This window comes from Pezoporus wallicus, unplaced genomic scaffold, assembly GCF_028554395.1.
Source record: "Pezoporus wallicus isolate ANWC-B61680 ecotype Strahan unplaced genomic scaffold, APGP_CSIRO_Pwel_v1 contig_12604, whole genome shotgun sequence".
Lineage (NCBI taxonomy): Eukaryota > Metazoa > Chordata > Aves > Psittaciformes > Psittacidae > Pezoporus > Pezoporus wallicus.
The window spans coordinates 138229-155494 of NW_026638783.1; the positions used below are offsets into that span (position 1 = coordinate 138229).

The 17266-nt window shown below is 64.0% G+C and overlaps 2 protein-coding genes across 6 annotated transcripts; one reads left to right on the top strand and one right to left on the bottom strand.

Annotated features, from left to right (window-relative positions):
• Positions 1-3393: 3393 nt before the first annotated feature.
• Positions 3394-10372, bottom strand: LOC130600877 (CYFIP-related Rac1 interactor A-like). Of its 5 annotated transcripts, none has more exons than XM_057412560.1 (12): positions 10230-10372; positions 7904-7980; positions 7452-7532; positions 5604-5725; positions 5415-5520; positions 4777-4913; positions 4573-4650; positions 4380-4496; positions 4179-4258; positions 3956-4082; positions 3620-3690; positions 3394-3542 (listed from the first exon to the last, which is right to left on the bottom strand). In XM_057412560.1, exons 3-12 carry the CDS (start codon positions 7519-7521, stop codon positions 3479-3481), a joined length of 972 nt encoding a protein of 323 aa, XP_057268543.1. In that variant the 5' UTR covers positions 7522-7532; positions 7904-7980; positions 10230-10372; the 3' UTR covers positions 3394-3478. The 5 variants fall into 5 exon arrangements, with proteins under 5 accessions (XP_057268543.1, XP_057268542.1, XP_057268541.1 ...); XM_057412559.1 differs by lacking the exon at positions 7452-7532 and adding an exon at positions 6222-6301 and having other exon boundaries at positions 10230-10280; XM_057412558.1 differs by lacking the exon at positions 10230-10372 and adding an exon at positions 6222-6301 and having other exon boundaries at positions 7904-7939.
• Positions 10373-12563: 2191 nt separating this feature from the next.
• On the top strand, positions 12564-15016 carry HPCAL4 (hippocalcin like 4). The gene is made up of 4 exons (XM_057412563.1): positions 12564-12657; positions 13933-14102; positions 14202-14417; positions 14678-15016. Exons 2-4 carry the CDS (start codon positions 13941-13943, stop codon positions 14873-14875), a joined length of 576 nt encoding a protein of 191 aa, XP_057268546.1. The 5' UTR covers positions 12564-12657; positions 13933-13940; the 3' UTR covers positions 14876-15016.
• Positions 15017-17266: the final 2250 nt, after the last annotated feature.

The following is a 17266-nucleotide window of genomic DNA, read 5'->3' on the forward strand; positions in this document are numbered from 1 at the left end:
TGCCACATTCTGCAGGCAGTTGGTCTCCACAGCATCATCCCCGCCAGGTGGAACAGCGAGGGCCTGGATGGGCATCTGGGACTCTCCTGGCAAATGCAGTCAAGACGGTTGGTTCCTCCTGGCAGGGTTTTGGGTGGCAGAACACACAGTTTTCCTTCAGCTGCTTGCGCAAGAGCCATCTCGCAGGGCTGAATGGGTGCAGGCTCCGGAGGTGCTGCTCCAGTGGGATCATGTTAACCTTGCAGTCTGTGCTCTTCAGCACTGGGGTGATTTCTGTAACTGCTTTGGGCAGCAGCTTTGGGCTGTTTGGGAGGGATGTGGGGAGGATACAGGGAAGAGCCGGGAATTCACGTTGGCTTTTCTCTGCCAGCGCTGGGGCAAAGCTGGGCGTCAGCCTCCTGAGATGCCAGGCACCACGTTTGTGTTGCTGGGTCTGTGCAGCAGCAGCCGAACCTCTTCTCCAGCCCAGACTTGTTGCCATCCACAGTGACTCAGTGTACGTGGATGTGGGCTCAGCCCAGCGCTGGAGCGCATGGCCAAGGGGTTCTGCTGGCTCAGATGGACGAGGTGAGGCCGGGTGTGTAAAGCCCCATTCCCTGCCTGTGTGCTGGGTGTGGATGGGTTCAGTCACGTCCCCAGGCCAAGCTGGGATCCTTGGGCAGCTCTGTGAATGAGGGGTGGGATTATCTGCGGTCTCCTGGGTGCAGGCAGATGACTACACTGTTACAAACAGATTTAATGTCCTTAATCAAACATGAACTTTGTTATCCGCACTGATAAGTTATTCCTCTAGCACAATAGCTGCTAGTCTGCCTGTTGTGGTCCAGAGCCACTCACAGAGGCTGTGCTGCAGCCAGCATGGACAGGGTGTTCCAGGTCCCTGCCACCTCTGCAGTGCCCTGGTCTGAGGACAGCAGCTCCTGGGTGTCCCAGCAGGATGGGACCCTCATTCTTGCTTGTTCATGCTGCGTGGTCCAGGACATGGAAGGTGGTCGTGCCCGGATGCTGCCAGGAGCAAGAAGCAGGGGAGTTTTCTTTCCGAGAGGCAGTGGCCTCCGATCAGATCACTGCAGACCCAAGCAGGAGTCACTGAGAAAGTTGTTGTGGTCTCTGGTTTCAGGCTCCTGGCGGGGACGGGAGCTTTAGGGATGGGCAGTGGCACTTCCCTCCATCTGCCCTCGCTAATCCCCAGACAAACGCAGCTCTTCCATCTGTGCAGCCGGAGCCGCGAGCCCATCACACCAGCCACTTAATCTAAATGGCTTTGGCCAAAGATAAGGTCATTAATTCCACTGGGATTAGGAAAACAGCACAGGCCTGGCAGGGCTTGGCGCTCCGTTAAAGTCCTCGGTGCCCTGCCCTGGCCGAGCACCGCAGCTGAAGAGCTTGGGCTGGAGGAGCCCTGTGGCAGAGCATCGTCCCCGTGGACTGGCACCAGGGCTGCTGGTGCAGCCTGAATCCTTGTGTCCGGAGCCAGGGATACAGGGGCAGCATCCCACCATCCGCCTCCCCATCACCTACTGCCTCCAGCCTTCACCAGCCCCTTCCACAGCTCCACATCACGCACTGGAGGTGGGGCTCTCACTTGAGGCCACCATCCCTGGGGCAAAAAGCACCCAAAGCCCCTTTGCTAGTCCCAGATCCAGCGTCTGGCTATGACGTTCCGGGACTTGTGCTTGCTTCCGTTTCCTTCACCTTTTGGTTCCCTTTCCTTGCCGTGTTTTGGCTGTGGAACGCTCCCATCTGCTCATCCCACAGGGAATTTCACCCCCTCGCTGGCGCAGGATGTGCCGCAGCTCCCGCAGACACGCATCAGACCCAGCCGCTGAACCCTGGCCTCCTCCTCAGTTCCCAGTGGGATCACGGTGCTGCGGAGCCCCTGGGGATGGGCTCAGTGGGAGCGAGCCCTCGGGATCCCCAGGCCAAAGGTAACTCCTGGGGTGGGGAAACTGAGGCAGGGCTGGTGCATGGAGCTGCTCTGCGCGCTGCCGGGGCTGGGAGCGGGGCAGGGCGCTTTGGATCCCGTGGCCCATCACTGAGCGCCTCGGCAGCGTTCCAGGCGGGATGCACGGAGCGTGTGGTGCAAGAGCCTGGAAATAAAAGGAGCTGTTTACTGAGGTGGTGCCGAGCGGGAGCTCAGCCGCTTTGGCGGCAAAGACCCTGGCACCGGGCCTGGAAAACACCGGGATGCAGAGGGATGAGGGCTGCCAGGTCTACCCCCAGCTCCTCATCCCCCTCGGTCCCCCCTGGGGCTGCCGTGCTGGTGGACACGGGGCTGAGCCCGGTTGCAACGGGCGCGATGGTGTCCCCGTGTTGGCACCCTGAGCGATGCAGGGGGGTGTCCGGGGGGACCCTGCCCATGCAGCCGTTGCACAGGTGGGGAAACTGAGGCACGGGCACCGTGCATGAGGGCTGTGTGGTCCGGGTGCCACACGCGGGGTGCTCACGGGCCCTGGCGGTGCAGGGGGCTATGGGGCAGCAGCAGGGGCAGCTTTGCGGTGGGAAGGACCTCAGGAAGCGGAGCACGGTGCGGTGGTGGGGCACCAACCCCAGTGACCCCAGGGATGCTGGGCTGAGGGTCCCAGGGGTGTCCCCATGGGGGTGACACAGCCCCGGGAAGCGCTGCCACTGGGCCCTGTGCTGCGGGTGGGGGGCTCAGGCTGAGCGGGTCCCCCCACAACGGAGGTGGCACAAGGTGTGTGTGTGGGGGGACGCACGGGGCTGCTTTGTCGCGGTGTCACAGGGCCATCTGCCGGCAAAGGCAAGCGGCAGCCTCCCAGTGCTTCCAGCGTGAAGGTGATGGAGCGCTGGGGAAGGAAGGTGCCCTGGATCGGCTGGCTTGGGGGGCAGCCCCTCGGACCGGCCCCTGTTCCTTGTCCCTCCAGGAGCTCCTGGTGGTGTCACTGTAGGGTTGAGACATGGCCGGAGGTGGGGTTTGTCCCAGCCGGGGTAAGTGTCGTGGAAGGGGGATGTGGTCCCAGGGGTGTCGTGGATGGGACACGGGGATCGGGATCCAGCATGGTGCAGGGTGCTGGGACGGGACGCAGCAGAGACGGCCCCGCTCCGGCCAGCAGCAGAGTAAATGCCGTTTTATTTCACCCCCAAATAAATCCATGTAGAAAAGGAAAGGTGAGTGGAGATTTAATTGCTCTCATTAAAAGTCTACGAGGGGAGACCGAGCCGTTGCCACCGGTCAGCGCAGGTCTGCAGGGATGCTTGCTCCTCCTCCTCGGGATGACGATGGGGTTAGGGGTGACGCTGCCCAGCCCCAGCACCTGATTGCGGTGTCCCCATGGTGCCACCCGCACCTCGTGTCCAGCGGGGGGGGGGGATTTGGGAGGAGGGGTCCCCCCGGGCACAGCCTCGGGCTGCTTTTATCTCTGTGCCTTTCGGCGCATCCCTCCTTGTCCCTTGTCCCTCTGTACAAGATGAGCGCTATGGTCATGGCATCGGCGACCCGGGGACGTGGCGGGGTCGCTCACTGCAGCAGCGCCCGGATCTGTTTGGAGGTGGTGTCGTCGTTGAGGTGCCGCGTGGTGTACCTGGGCAGAGAGGGCACAGTCACCCCACGGCACCCCAGCCCTGCGCCATGGGGGGAGCCCCCGGCCCCCTGCCTCACCTCAGAGCGTTCAGGAGCCCCTCGGTGCTTGTTGAGGGTTGGTCCTTCAAGACTTTAATGCAGCCTTTCATCTGGTGGGGGGAGCGAGAGAGGCTGTGAGAGCCTGGATGTGCTGCAAGGAGCTGGTCCCTTCCTCCCCATCCTCCTCCTCGCTGAGTTCCCCTCCGGACCCGCTCAGACAGAGACATTCCCATAGGGATCATCACCCTGGCATCACATCTACATTGGGATGCCCATGTCGGGGGGGGGGTGGAACTGCATGATCTTAAGGTCCTTTCCAACCCTATTCCATGATTCTATGGCAGTGACCCCTTGGAGCACCCCATTGCCACTCACGTCGATCTTGGAGGTCTTCGCAAAAGCCCCCACGGGGTGGACGTGGTCGTAGAGGATGATGACACCAACCATGACCCGCATGCAGAAGAGGAGGGTCTCGGTGTTGGTGAAGCGGCTCCGGTATTCTCTGTGCCAGGAGAGGGGCTGGCTGAGCCCGGGGTGGGGTGGGGGGGGAAGCACCCCAGCACCCAGACGTGCCCCCCAACCCCTGTGGGGTACTCACGGGGTTTCCAGCATCACCCTGCAGACGCAGGCCATGGTGCTCAGGCAGTCGGTCGTGTCCTCGATTGGCAGCGTCTTGTTCTGAAACCCAACAGATCCCGGATGCTGTTTCCCCTCCTGGCGCTCCATGGGACCTCCAGCCCCATCTGATGCCATTGGGGCTGGAGGGGGCTTCCCCCACCCCAAGTATCCCCCCCCTCACCTCGGAAACGAACTTGGTGGTGGCGTTGCTGAGTGTTTTGAGCATAGGGGTGGCCTCGGCGTAGAAAAGGGACATCCTGTTGGCCATCTCGTTGTTCACCTCGCTCTCTGCCTCAAGCTGCGGGGGACATGAGGGCGGTGCTGGGGTGGTGGAACCCCCAGGAGCCATCCCCTGCCCTGGGACCCCCCCTCACCTGCAGGTTGTTGATGCGGTTTCGGCTGATGGTCCTTCTGTAGTAGCTGAAGTCATTCTGGATGGCAGGGTTGGTCATCTGTGGAGGAGAGCCCTGCGTAAGGGGTCACGGCCAGAGCCTGCCCCCTGGGGGTCCCAAGGGGCTCATGGGGTTTGAATGGGGGTCTGAGTGTGCAGAGCCTGCAGCCACCCCATGGGTAGGTACCTTGAGCTCATCGAAGCTGAGGGTGAAGTGCAGGATCTCTGCGAACTGCTTGGCCAAGGCTTGCTCCCGCTCGAGGTGCTGGGTCGGGGCGTACGGGGGGCTGGTGAGGGCCTCCAGCAGGCTCCGCAGCGCGTTCTCTGGGGACAAAGCACTGCTGGTCCCCCCCCCCCGCATGTCCCCAGCCCCAGCTGGGGAAACTGAGGCACGGGGCAGTGTGGCATCCACCCCATGGCCAGGGCTCCCCCCACTCTGCCCCACTCCTGCATCCACAGAGGGGTGTGGGGTGCAATGGGGGGATGTTCCAGTGTCTGAAGGGGGCTACAAGGATGCTGGAGAGGGGCTCTTCATCAGGGACTGTAGGGATAGGACAAGGGGTGATGGGTTCAGACTGAAACGGGGGGAGTTCAGGTCAGACACAGAGGCTGAGGCACTGGAATGGGTTGCCCAGAGAAGTTGTGAATGCTCCACCCCTGGCAGCGTTCAAGGCCAGCTTGGACAGAGCCTTGCTCATCGTGGTCTAACGTGAGGAACTGAATGGTCTTCAGGTCCCTTCCAACCCAAACCACCCGGGGATTCTGTGTGTGCCCCCCCCCCCCATGGAGGGATGTGGGGAAGGGCCCGGACCTGGGGGCACTCACCCAGGCGCAGGGAGAACTCATAGAAGCGCTTCAGCTTCGCGACGAGCGGGCAGACGGCGCCCCAGGCGCGCTCCTGCAGCCGCGGGTCCGCGGGGTTCTGGATGGCCTGCGGAGGGGGGGGAGCACCCGAGGTTGCCCCAGGGCACGGAGGGAGAGTGACCGGGGGGGGGGGGTCGGGGCTGCACCCACCTCCCGGATCTCCTGCCCCGCGCCCGTGTAGGACTGGAGCTCGGCCAGCACCGCCTGCGCCTCCTCCAGCACCGCGTTCACCGGGTTCCACACCGCAGTCTCGGCCGCCGTCGGCTGCGCATCTGCAGGGCAGAGCCCCGGGGAGAGAAACCCGGAGGGCTCTGAGCGGGGCCCCGAGAGGCGAGAGCCGAGGTGGGGAGCAGCGCCCCGCTCCCGCGGCTCCCCCGCCGGCCCAAAGCCCTTCCTGGCGGGTTTCTCCCCCTCGTCCATCTCCTTGCTCAAGACTGAGCCAAGCCAGAGGCTGGGGAGGGTGGGGGTGAGTCCTGGCTGCCCTGCGACCGTGGTCCTGCACACGGGGGGGGGGGTCCTCGAGCAGCCCCCAGCCCCGACGGGCTGCAAACTGCCCCGGGGAAGAGGTGGGGAGCGATAGCCCCCGGCCATGGGTCTGCGGCCGCGGCCCCCCCCTCCCCGGGGAGACCCCTGGACAGCAAAGGTGAGGGGAGGACGTCTGGGATGGGCGCGATGCGATGGGCGGCGGGGACGAGAACTCAAAATGGTGAGGATGTGGAACTCAGGAGAAGCACGGAACGAAAAAGGGAAATAAAAATCCCATCTCACTTTCAAAGTCAAGGAAAAAATTAGGGCCTTGGTCAAGCTCGTTATAAGTCAACACTTTTAGAAGGTTCCCCATGTGAAACCTGCAAGAGAAGAAACAAGAGGCAAAAAGCATGATGGTGAGGTGGTTCTCGGGGAAGAGGTGCTGGGCTGCGGGAAGCGACCGGCGGCGGCCGGAGCCCCCGTCCGTCCCCCCAGCCCCACGGCTCCCTAGGGCTCGGGGTGACCCCGCGGCTGCTCCCGGTCCCGGCTGCAGCCTCTTCCCCCGCGATGGTGATGAGCGCTGGCGGATGGGGTGATGGAGAGGAAGGAGCAGAGGGAGGAGAGAGCCGAGAGCCGCCGGGCGAAGTGGGGAGCAGGTCCCTCAAGTCTTGGCTGCAGGAGTGTCCCCGCCTCCAGCTGCAGAGCCAGCCCTGACACGGGGGTCGTGGGGAGCCCCCCCCAGCCACATCCCCGTGGAGGGGCCGCGGAAGGGGCTGGAGGTGGGCGAAGGCTCAGAGGCCGCAGGAGGAGCCGGGAAGGTCCCTCACCGTGGGAGCGGGGCGGCTGCGTGACCCCAGCCCGGCAGCTTTGGGATGTGCCGGTGCCGGTGGCGCTGGGACGAGCAGGGGCCGAGGAGAGCGGCTGCTGCTGCGCTGCCTTTACCCCCCCCCCCCCTTGCTCTGGGCCGTGCCCCCGGAGGAAGGTGGGGAGAGGAAGCAAAGGGGGGGGCGGACTGCGCCGGGTCCCGATTCTGCCGTGGGGGCCGCCGTTTCCCGTACACCCGCGTCCAGCCGGGAAGGTCTGAGCCGTGTCCCAGTTAGCGCGGGCCAGCGGAAGCCGGGGCAGGTCCCCTGGGCTGAACTGGAGTCCCTGAGCCCGGTTCCTCGGATGCAGGCTGCGACCGCAGCACCGCCCGTCCTGCAGCACAGGATCCTTCCCTCCTCCTTCCCCGGCATTCCCGGCCTCCCGCCCGTCCCACACGGCCACCCGGTGCCACCGCATGCGGCTGAGGTCCTCAGGGGCCGGGTCCCGCTGCCAGGACACGGGGGCTCAGCCAGGGAACGTCTCCCCGCACGTTGAGGGATGGGGCAGGGACGGGTCCTGCTCCCCTGCCCCACTCAGCGCTTTGTGGGGCTGCCCCGAGGCGCTGGGGACACCCCGGTGCCTATCCCCGCGGTGCGGAGAGCAGCCGCACCGGTGGCCCCGGCTCCAACCCCCCCCCCCCGGGCCCTCCCCGCTCCAGGGACTTACTTTCAAAATCCAGGAAAAAATGAGGGCAGTTTTCTAAGTCTTTGCCCAGTACCTTTATGAGGTTGCCCATGGCCAGCGGACCTGAGCGAGAGAAACACGGCTCAGTGCGACAGCACCGGCAACCGCCGGCTGGAACCCCCCCCCCCCCGGCCCCGAGCCCCCACCTGCACCCGGCCCCGCGGTCCCCAGCCCCGGTGCGAGCGGCGGCTCAACCGGCACCGAGTGCCGCGGTGGGGAGAGAACGGGGAGCGGAGCACGGGTTGTGAATGGGTGCCCCGTCCCCACAGCCCCCCCTCCAAGGCGCCCCGGTTCCCCCCATAGGGTCAGGCCAATTCCCCAGTGACGGGGCTGGGCACCCCCTATGGACAGGGTAAGTCTCCAATTGGGATTTCAGCCCCACAGACCCTGTTTGGGGTCCCACCCGCTCCACAGCCACGGCCCCTGGTCCTTACCTCGGTGCCCGGTGCGGCGGCTGTGGCAGGAGCAGGGGCTGTGCCACCCGCCTGTCACTTCATGGGCTGGCAGGGACCTGCAGGCAGGAAGGCAGGATGGTCAGGACACCCCATGGGCACCCCATGCCCTTGGGGGAGCCCCATCCCGCACCCTGCCACCGGCATTCATCTGATTTACCTCCCTTGTTTTCTATTGCCAGCAGCCGGCTGAGCATCCCCATCCCCTTGGGACAGCACAGGGACAACCCCGGGGCTGAGCCATCTGTCCCTTGGAGAGACCAAGGCCCCCAGGGATGACATTCCCGGCGCTGCTGGTTGGGTTTGCTCTTTTCCACGCGGTGCATGAAGATCCCTTTATGCTGCTGCTGAGCCACAACCCAAATCCTGCAGGTGCCAGGATGGTCCCCACGTTCCCCCATCTCCAACGTTTCCTAAGGGGATGTGGGGGGGGGGTCGGAGTTGTCCCCATGGGTTCGGCCCTGGGAAGCAGCTGAGGGATTCAGCAAGTTGTAATTAAGCACTAGGGTTTAATTAATGTGATGAGGGAATGGGAGAGGAAGAGCTGAAGGAAGCAGCAGCAGCAGCTCCCCGCTCAGCCCCAGCTCAGCCCCTGAGCATCAACAGTGACGGCTCTGCCTTCCTCCTCCTCCCAGGCCAGGGAAGCAGTGGTTTTACATTGAGGCTGCACGGGGTGCACCAGGCTGGTGCTACAACCCAGGCTGCTTTTGGGGAGCCAGAGCACCCCGGTTCCCCACTGCACCCCCTGCCTCTATTTACGTGTGCTGTGTGTTTGTACCCTAGAGTGGCACAAAGGCATCGAGGGCTGCCCTGGTGCAGTGACCCCGGGGTTCATCCTGCTGGGTGTTTTTGGTGGGGTTCTGGGCCCCGCAGGATGGTGCTGGGGGTTCCCTGGGGTGCCCAGAGCAGTGGAAGGGGGAAGATTTGCACTCGCTCCTCTGGCACTCACACAGGCTGCGCTCACGCCAGTGCCACAGTTGTCCTTGACAGGCGGCTTGGGGCTGAGATTTGTCATTGCTGAACCCTGCCTGTGCCCAGGGAGGGGGCAAGGACAGGTCCCCACCGTCCCCAGCATGAGGATGCCCTGGCTTGGGGCCTGAGCCGTGGCAAGGGGGCTCAGTGCTGGGTGGGAATATGGAGATGGCTGCAGCCCCCCTGGTCTGCAGGGATGGCTCCACTTGGGGCCCGGTCCCTGATTTGCACCCTCCATGGCCCCAGGTGCTTGGCCCGGGGACCCACGGCACATCCCCCTCGGGGTGCTGTTGGGGCAGGTGAGGGGCTTGCAGCAGTGTTGCTGCTCAGGGCCATGAGCCTGAACTGGGGGCACTGAGCTCCCCAACCCTGCTGGGAGAGGCACCCACCCAGCACTGCTGCCCCCGAGCATCCTGCCCCATGGGAACCCCGTGGAGGGTGTCACCTCCGTGGGGACATCCCAGCTGATGGCCAAATCCTGCACCCAGGAGCATCGCCTCCCACATGCTAGCAGAGCCCTTATTGTCCACCCCAAAGGGGTACCGATGTTCCGGATCAGGCCATTCCGGTGTCACCCGGGGCTGTCTTGGGGCTGTGCCCCTTTGCCATCACTGTGGGCACTGCAGCCTTGTGCAGCACCGCTCCCTGGGCAGGGGCTGGGTGCCCCTTCCCTTGACCGGGCACCACGTCCTTCACACACACACCCCACACCCCCTCCCCGCACCACTGGGTGCCCGCTGGGTGCCCACCGCCACCACTGAGCCCCTCCTGCCACTGCCCCCCACCCATGGCCACGCTGGCATCGCCGCAGCCGCAGGGTCGGAAGTGCGGTGCCTGAAGGATTATTTCATGGGGGGGGCCTTATCCTGGGAATCAGGGTGCCAGGGCCGGATGCTGCCCCAGGATGAGCCGGGGCATCGGGGTGGAGCTGGGGTTTCCCGGGGCTGTCACCCCCCGCTTTGGAGACCTCCGTGGCTGGAGGGAGAAGTGGGTCCCGCCATGGGGCTCAGCCCCCCCCCGGAGAGGGGCCGGTGGGGTCCCGGGGGCCTCCGTCTCTGCGGCTGCGGGTGAGCGGCAGGATTTACCGCAGGAGCCGAGCCGCAGCACCCCGCCACGCTCCCGCACCCACCCAGGTCCCCCCCCGGGGCTGCAGCATCATCCCGCCGTGGGGAGCTGCACCCGCCGCGCATCCCCATGCTGGGTGCACCGGGCTTGGGGGTGCAAAGAGGGGCCCTCACACGGGTTTGGGTCCCTGGGGGACACAACCAGCGGCTGCTACAGCCCCCCCCCCCCGCCCCGGTCTACAGGCCGGTGCCCCCCATGTCCGGTCTCTCACCGTGTCGGAGGGGGCTGAAGGCGGCGGCCGGTGCCTGCGGGTGCTGCGGAGCGCTGGGAAGCGCCGTGAGCCCTGCGCCAGCGCGGAGCGCACCACAAAGACCACCATAACCCCCCCGGCCCCGACACGGGTGACGGTGACGTCTCCAGTGCGAGCAAGGCGGGGAGGTTTAACCCCCTGCGCGCCGGCGGCTGCCGGGGCCCGGGCTGTGGGTCCCGCTGCGGGGCTGCTCCGTGGTCCTGGGGGACGCGGTGACACCGAGTGGGTGCCTCTGTGTGCCCCCCACCCCTTGTCACAGCTCTGAGCGCGGTGGGGGGGAAGCCCCACGTTTTCCTTAGCCCCCAGCACAGCCCATGGATGGCACCGTGGGGACAGCCACGTAACCCACCCGGTGCCACTGCCGTGGGGACAAACCAGACGCGGGTCCCCGGAACCCCGTTTTGGCCAGGCGGCACCATCCATCCTCCCTCGGGTCCTCCCCGCACCAGGCCAGGAGGGGTTCGTGTGGCTGCTCCCCAAGGGATGATGTCCCCCCCCGTTGGGCACTGCCCCCCCCAGGCCGTGCTGCTGCAGCCCGTAGCCGCTGGGGGAAGCTGCAGCCCTTCGCATCCGCAGCGCCGCTGGGTAACGGGGACGTCGGGAGCTCTGCACCGAGCCCGGGGCACGGAGCTGGGGTGATGCTGCTGCGGGAGTGGGGAGCAAAGGGCAGCGTGGAGCCAGAGCCGTCTGCAGAGCCCAGACAGGCTGGAGCCCCCCTGCTGCCCCAGGGCCAACATCCCAGTTGAACCTGGGCTCATGCGAGGGTTTTGGGGTACCCCGATCTAGCCGCTGGGCTCAGCCGGGTGCTCCAGCCCGGTGCTCGAGGGCGCCAGCGCGGCCATTCCCATTTCCCCAGCACCGGGACTTGGGGTGTCATAGCCCCATAAAGTTGGGCACCCCAGTACCCTACCCTACAGCAGCCCCAGGGCATCGCTGTGGCACCCACAGCCTGGTGCTCCCCAACCTCTTCCAGCCACCTCATGCCCCTTTGGCACAGCCCGTCCCATGAGCTGAGCACATGAGAACCAGCCATGGGGTGCTGGGGGGGGGGGGGAATGCTCATCCCCCTGTGCTCTTGGAGAGGCTCATGGAGAGGTTCTGGGGCCATGTGCCCGGTGGAGGGACCTGGAAGCTGTGGGGCTGAATCACCCCAGCCCAGGTGGGGATGCATCCCTGGCCAAGGGCATGGTGCAGGGATGTGTGTCCAGCCATGGGGTGTCCATTCCTTCTGCCCCCAGCATGATGGGTCCCTGCAGCCCCAATGGGAAAGGGGAGCACCCCATGGCATCCCACAGTCCCCTTGGGAACCAGGGTGTGGGACCAGCCATGGCTGGCTGGAGACTTCATCCTGGCTCAGTGGCCACCAGCTGCAAGGGTGGCACTGGGGTCATGGTGGGATGACCAAGGTCACTGGGAAGAGCCACCAGTGACCGCCATGGAAACACTCCACGTTTGGTTCTGGAGATCAGGGCAGATTCATGGGCCCTTTCCCCTCTGTGCTTGTTGCTGCTCTGCCAAGCAGGGAGGTCCTGGTGTGCCCCCCTCAGTGTGGGGCCTTGCTGGGTGCCTGGCAGGGGGATACAGGCAGCACGGCCTTTGCCAGCCCTCAAGCACAAGGGAAGGGATTTTGGGATGCTTTGGGGTCAGGCACACCAGGAACAGGAGCCAGAGGCAGGTGAGCGTGGCAGAGAGAAGGAAACAAGCAGCAAGTGGCAGCAGGGCAGGGAGTGCAGGAGGGCTCTGCTCACTGGTGACCAGGCTGGCACCCCCAGGCAGGCAGGGCCTGCAGCATCCCTGATGCTGAACCAGCACTGCCTGCATCCCACTGCCAGCGTCCCCCCTGCATCCCACTGCCAGCATCCCCTCAGCATCCCCCCAGCATCCCACTGCCAGCATCCCCCCAGCATCCCACTGCCAGCATCCCACTGCCAGCATCCCCCCAGCATCCCCCCAGCATCCCACTGCCAGCATCCCACTGCCAGCATCCTCCCAGCATCCCACTGCCAGCATCCCACTGCCAGCATCCCCCCAGCATCCCCCCAGCATCCCCCCAGCCTCCCACTGCCAGCATCCCCCCAGCATTCCACTGCCAGCATCCCCCCTGCATCCCTGTCTCTCTCCACTTTCCCCTCCAGCATCCCCCAGCTTCCCAGTGCCATTTCCCTCCACCAGCATCCCAATATCCCCCAGTATCCCACCTCGACCCCCCCTCCTGCCCCTCGGTTGATTGACAGCGCTCCCAGCCAATGGGCGAACGCTGCCGCCGGTGGGGGGGCGGACGGCCCGCGGCTACAAGAGGGGCGGGAGCGGCGCGGGCAGAGCCGCCGGGCTGGACCGCGGCCCCTCCGGTACCGGCACCGGCCCCGCCGCCGTTAGCGCCGCACGTCAGGTAAGGGCCGCCGGGGCCACGTCACCCCCGGGGCTGGGACTCGGTTCCCCGGGGTTGTCGGGGTCGGTGCCCCGGAACTACCCCCAGGTGGGCAGCGCAGCCCCCGGCCCCGCCGCCCCGTCCATCCCCTCCCCTGCTCCCCGATGGGTGCCGATCCGGTGGGTGATGTTGGGTGCTGGGACACTCGTGCTGACCCTTCCTCTGTCCTGTTTTGGGACCAACAGCCCGCGGCCCATCATGGTATCGGTGGTTTGAGATGAGCAGCTCATGCCAAGCGGGTGACTGTCCCTGCTGCTGTCCCCTGTCCTGGCATAGCCTGTGCTGGGTCTTGCTCAGAAGGGAATCAAGGTCTGGACCAAAGGATGCTGCTTTTGAGTCCTGGGCTCTTTGAGGGCTTGGCTTGCAGGACACGGTGTGATGCTTCTAGCAAAGGTCCTCACTGCTGTTCCCTGAAGGGAAGAGCTGCCCCTTGGGCTGGTGAGGGGCTGGTGGTGGGAGATGCAGGAGGACATGAGTGTGGTACCCGGTGGGGATTAACCTGTCCCTGCAGGTCAGAGCTGGGCTCTGATGCCAGGAGGGCTCGTGCAGCTCCACGGCCGAGCTGGGCATCACTGGGAAGCGTCGTGCTCTGTGGGTGTCTGGATGTCTCCTCAGTGCTGGCTGCCGAGGGGTGGTGGGTTAAGCGCTGCCACAGCAGACGATGACAGATGCCGGTGGGATGATGGGGCAGGAAGCAGCCTCTGCCTGCGGGAGTCGCTGGGAGGGGGCTGGATGGAAGCCTCACATTCCTGCGGGGGGGAGGCTTGTGCCCATCGCAGGGTACCCCCTTGTCCCACATGGCCAGGAAATCAGATGCTTGGATGGGAGATGGAGCTTGGTCAGGCTCCAGGTTAACTTCTGCTCAACTCCACGGAGAGAGGAGCTCCAGGAGCTCTCGGCAAACCATCTGGTGCTCGGGCTGTGCCGTGCTGGCAGCCGGCGCTGCGTGGGAGCGGGCACAGCGTGTATCGAAGAGGCTCCACGGCCTGCCCACACAGACACAGGCTCTGCCCGTGCCCCACGGCACAGCCCGTCCTCACCCCCTGCTCGGCCACCAGCTGGGCGCTGTGAGGCCAGCGGTGCCAGGGAGGGTTTGTGCTGCCTCCTCTTTGTCCCATCTTTAGAGGGCAATGGACATCATGGTGTGGGGTTAACCAGCTGCCGGGGTGGAGGGAGGGCCTGGGAGCACCAGCCCTCTCCATGCCTGCTGTGTCAGACCCATGCTTTCCCTCCCAGGGGCAGCCATGGGCAAGCACAGCAGCAAACTGGCCCCGGAGATGCTGGATGACCTGGTGAGGAGCACGGAGTTCAGCGAGCAGGAGCTGAAGCAGTGGTACAAGGGCTTCCTCAAGGACTGTCCCACCGGTATCCTCAACCTGGAGGAGTTCCAGCAGCTCTACATCAAGGTGGGCTCCACTGGATGGGGCTGAGAGCTGCCTCCAGGGCTCCAACACCCTGTAGCTCCCCCTCCTCATTTCCACCTCTCTCTTCTCCCCTCCCTGCAGTTTTTCCCCTATGGAGATGCCTCCAAGTTTGCCCAGCACGCGTTCCGCACCTTCGACAAGAACGGCGATGGGACCATCGACTTCAGGGAGTTCATCTGCGCCCTGAGCGTCACCTCCAGGGGCACCTTTGAGCAGAAACTCAACTGGGCCTTTGAGATGTACGACCTGGATGGGGACGGGAAGATCACGCGCTTGGAGATGCTGGAGATCATTGAGGTACCGGGGCTCAAAAGCAGCAGGGGTAGCTGGCTTTGCCCAGGCTTTTCCCAGCTGTTGGGTCCTTTTGGCACTAAAGGATGACTTTTCCTGCCCAGAGCTTTGTCTGAAAGGTACCTGCTGAGCACCTGATGTAGCTGCGCAGCAACATAGCTCATGTTGGCTCCCAGAAAGCAATGGTCATGTCCCCTGCCTTGTCTTGGAACCTTCTGTCCATCCAACATTCCCACTCTGATCCTTTGCTCCTCTTGTTCCTGCAGGCCATTTACAAGATGGTGGGGACTGTGATCATGATGAGGATGAACCAAGACGGGCTGACACCGCAGCAGCGCGTCGACAAGATCTTCACAAAGATGGACAAGGACAAGGATGACCAGATCTCCCTGGAGGAGTTCAAGGAGGCAGCGAGGAGCGACCCCTCCATCGTCCTCCTCCTGCAGTGTGACATGCAGAAATAGAGCCCTGCAGGGTCGGGGCTGGACTGGCTGCAGCCAACCTCTGCTCCCTGGGATGGGTTTTCCACATCCCTGTTCCCGCTGAGTGTCCCTGTGCCCGCTTTGCCCCAGGCATGAGCCATGCTCCGTCCGTCCTTCCTGCCACCCATCCCCACTGCATCCTTGGCAGCCTGCGGCCCATGGGCTGTAGCTCTCCCTTGATGGATAGAGCCTGCTCTGGGTACTGTGGGCTTGAGGTTATCCCCAAATCCACCCTCTCCCATTTGGAGCTGGACTCCCTGCAGCCAATGGTGCATGTCCTGCCATCCAGGACCAGTTGTTCCCATGTCCCTGCTGCTTCCTCCTGGCCTGTTCCCTGATCCTAACTGAACCCAGCTCTTTTCCTTTGCTGCTGATTCTCCCCCCCACCCCATTTCATTGCTTGTGGTGCCTACAGGGAGGCTGAAAAGTCCCAGATCCTGCTCCTGGTCCTTCACTGGCAATTCCCTGCCTGGAAGGCCCAGGGCTGGCTCCGGGGTGCTGGGAGCTCAGGCAGGGTGCTTGGTTTCATTTCTTCAGCTCTGCTTTGGCTGCTGGGAGCAGCCAGGATTTGTCAGGGTACTTTAGGGGACAGCAGCAGTGCCCAGGGCCACCCCTGGATGTGGCCAGTGTCTGATCCCAGAAGCCACCTTCCACCCCAGCACCTTGGGAGCTGGCAGAGCAAGTGGGTGACCTCCACAACTGCCCCAGCAGCATCTTGGATGCTCTGTGGAGGTCCTGGATACTGAGCTGTGGCCTGGGGTCTCACATTGAAGGCAGGGACTTCTGCAGGTTGCCCTGGGGCAATGACAGGAGTGCGGGTGTTGAAGGCATGTCCTGGTGCATGGCACTACAGGGCACCGGGGCTGTGGAGAGGTGTGGATGGGCTCAGTACCTGCTGAGCCTCCTGGCAGGGCTCTGAGGCCACAAGAAACTTGTCTGCCTCCTTCCTCCCCCCACCCCAGCCTGCTGCCTCCATCCCTCCTGCCCAAGGACAGGAATATTGTCACAGGCCGGTATTTAGTCTGCACGCTGTGGTGGTTTTGACTGTAATGTTAAATGGTGAAGTTATCTATTTTTTTAATGGGAAAATAAACTGTCCCCCATGTGTGGTGCTCCCCCAAAAGGCTGCTGGGGAGAGTGGGATGATAACGCTGCGCTCTGAGCATCATTCATAGGTATCTGTGACACTCCAAGAGATGGAGAAGCCCTCGGGAATAGCACAGTTGGGTTCAGATGGGTGAATTTGAAACCCTTCAGCCATGCAGGTAGCTTTGGGGAGGAGGATGTTACCCATCCGGGGTGGATCTGTGCTGGAAATGCGTTTCCCTTGGCAACCAGGAGCTGGACCCTTGCTGTGTCCAGGGCTGGGCATAGCCTGGGGACCTGGTGGCTTTGTCCTGGGCACCATCCCAGCACCACCAGCAGCTGGGACCTGCAGCCACTGTATCCTCATCCTCCTTCTCAGCCTTCTCTTCACCCCCATCTTCCCTGCACGTGTCTTCCTTTGGCCTTTTTCCTCCATCAGCAGCCAGCAGGGACCGTGCCTGTTGCTAGGGAGCTCTCACCAGCTTGGAGCACTTCTCCATAGTGAACAGGCAGGGCTGGCTCCTGGCTGGGTGCTTTGTCACCCTGCACCCACCAACATCTCATCCGCCCTGCAGCACCCAGCACCCGAGCGCAGCGATGCGAGATGCCCAAGCCAGAGCAGTGTGTGCATGTTTAGGAGTGCTGCTGGGGAGGGAGCTCTGCACCTTGGGCTTGCCTGGGCTCTGTGTGTGTGTTTGCAGCTCAGCAGTGCCTGGGGAAGGGGGGACAAGGGACACCAGGGCATTGCTGCTGTGCGGGAGCCTGGGGATGTGCCAGGGCTGCTGTTGGAAAGGGCAGCGACTCAAGCTGGGACTCAAGAATGGCCTCAGTGATCCTGGGGCCCTCAGAGCTCCCGCTTCCCTTGAGGCCACCCCAAAGCAAGCTCAGGTATGTCCCAGGAGGGACCTGCAAAGGGAAAAGGAGCCTTTGATGAGGCTGAAATGATGGTAAAATCCAAGGAGGGCATCCCAAAGGGTTTGGGATCCAGGCAGCTGGGTGAGGCCTGGAGCCAGCCCTGTTCACCTCACCTGGCCGGGCTCTTGTGGCTGAACTTCAGTGCAAGCCAGGTTGTGTTTGGTTGTCTCAAGGGCAGGGAAAAGGGGGGTCCCTGAGGCTGTGGTCCATAGGGGCAGGGCTGGCGCTCAGCTGCTGACACAGAGCTTTGGGTAAAACCCTTCTGCTGAGCTCGGTGCTGCGGCTCTGCCCTGTGCTGGGTGAGGTGAGGTGGGATCCTCCATCCCTTGGCTCTTCCTGCCTGGTGGGTTTCGGTCTCTGGGGTTCACTCCC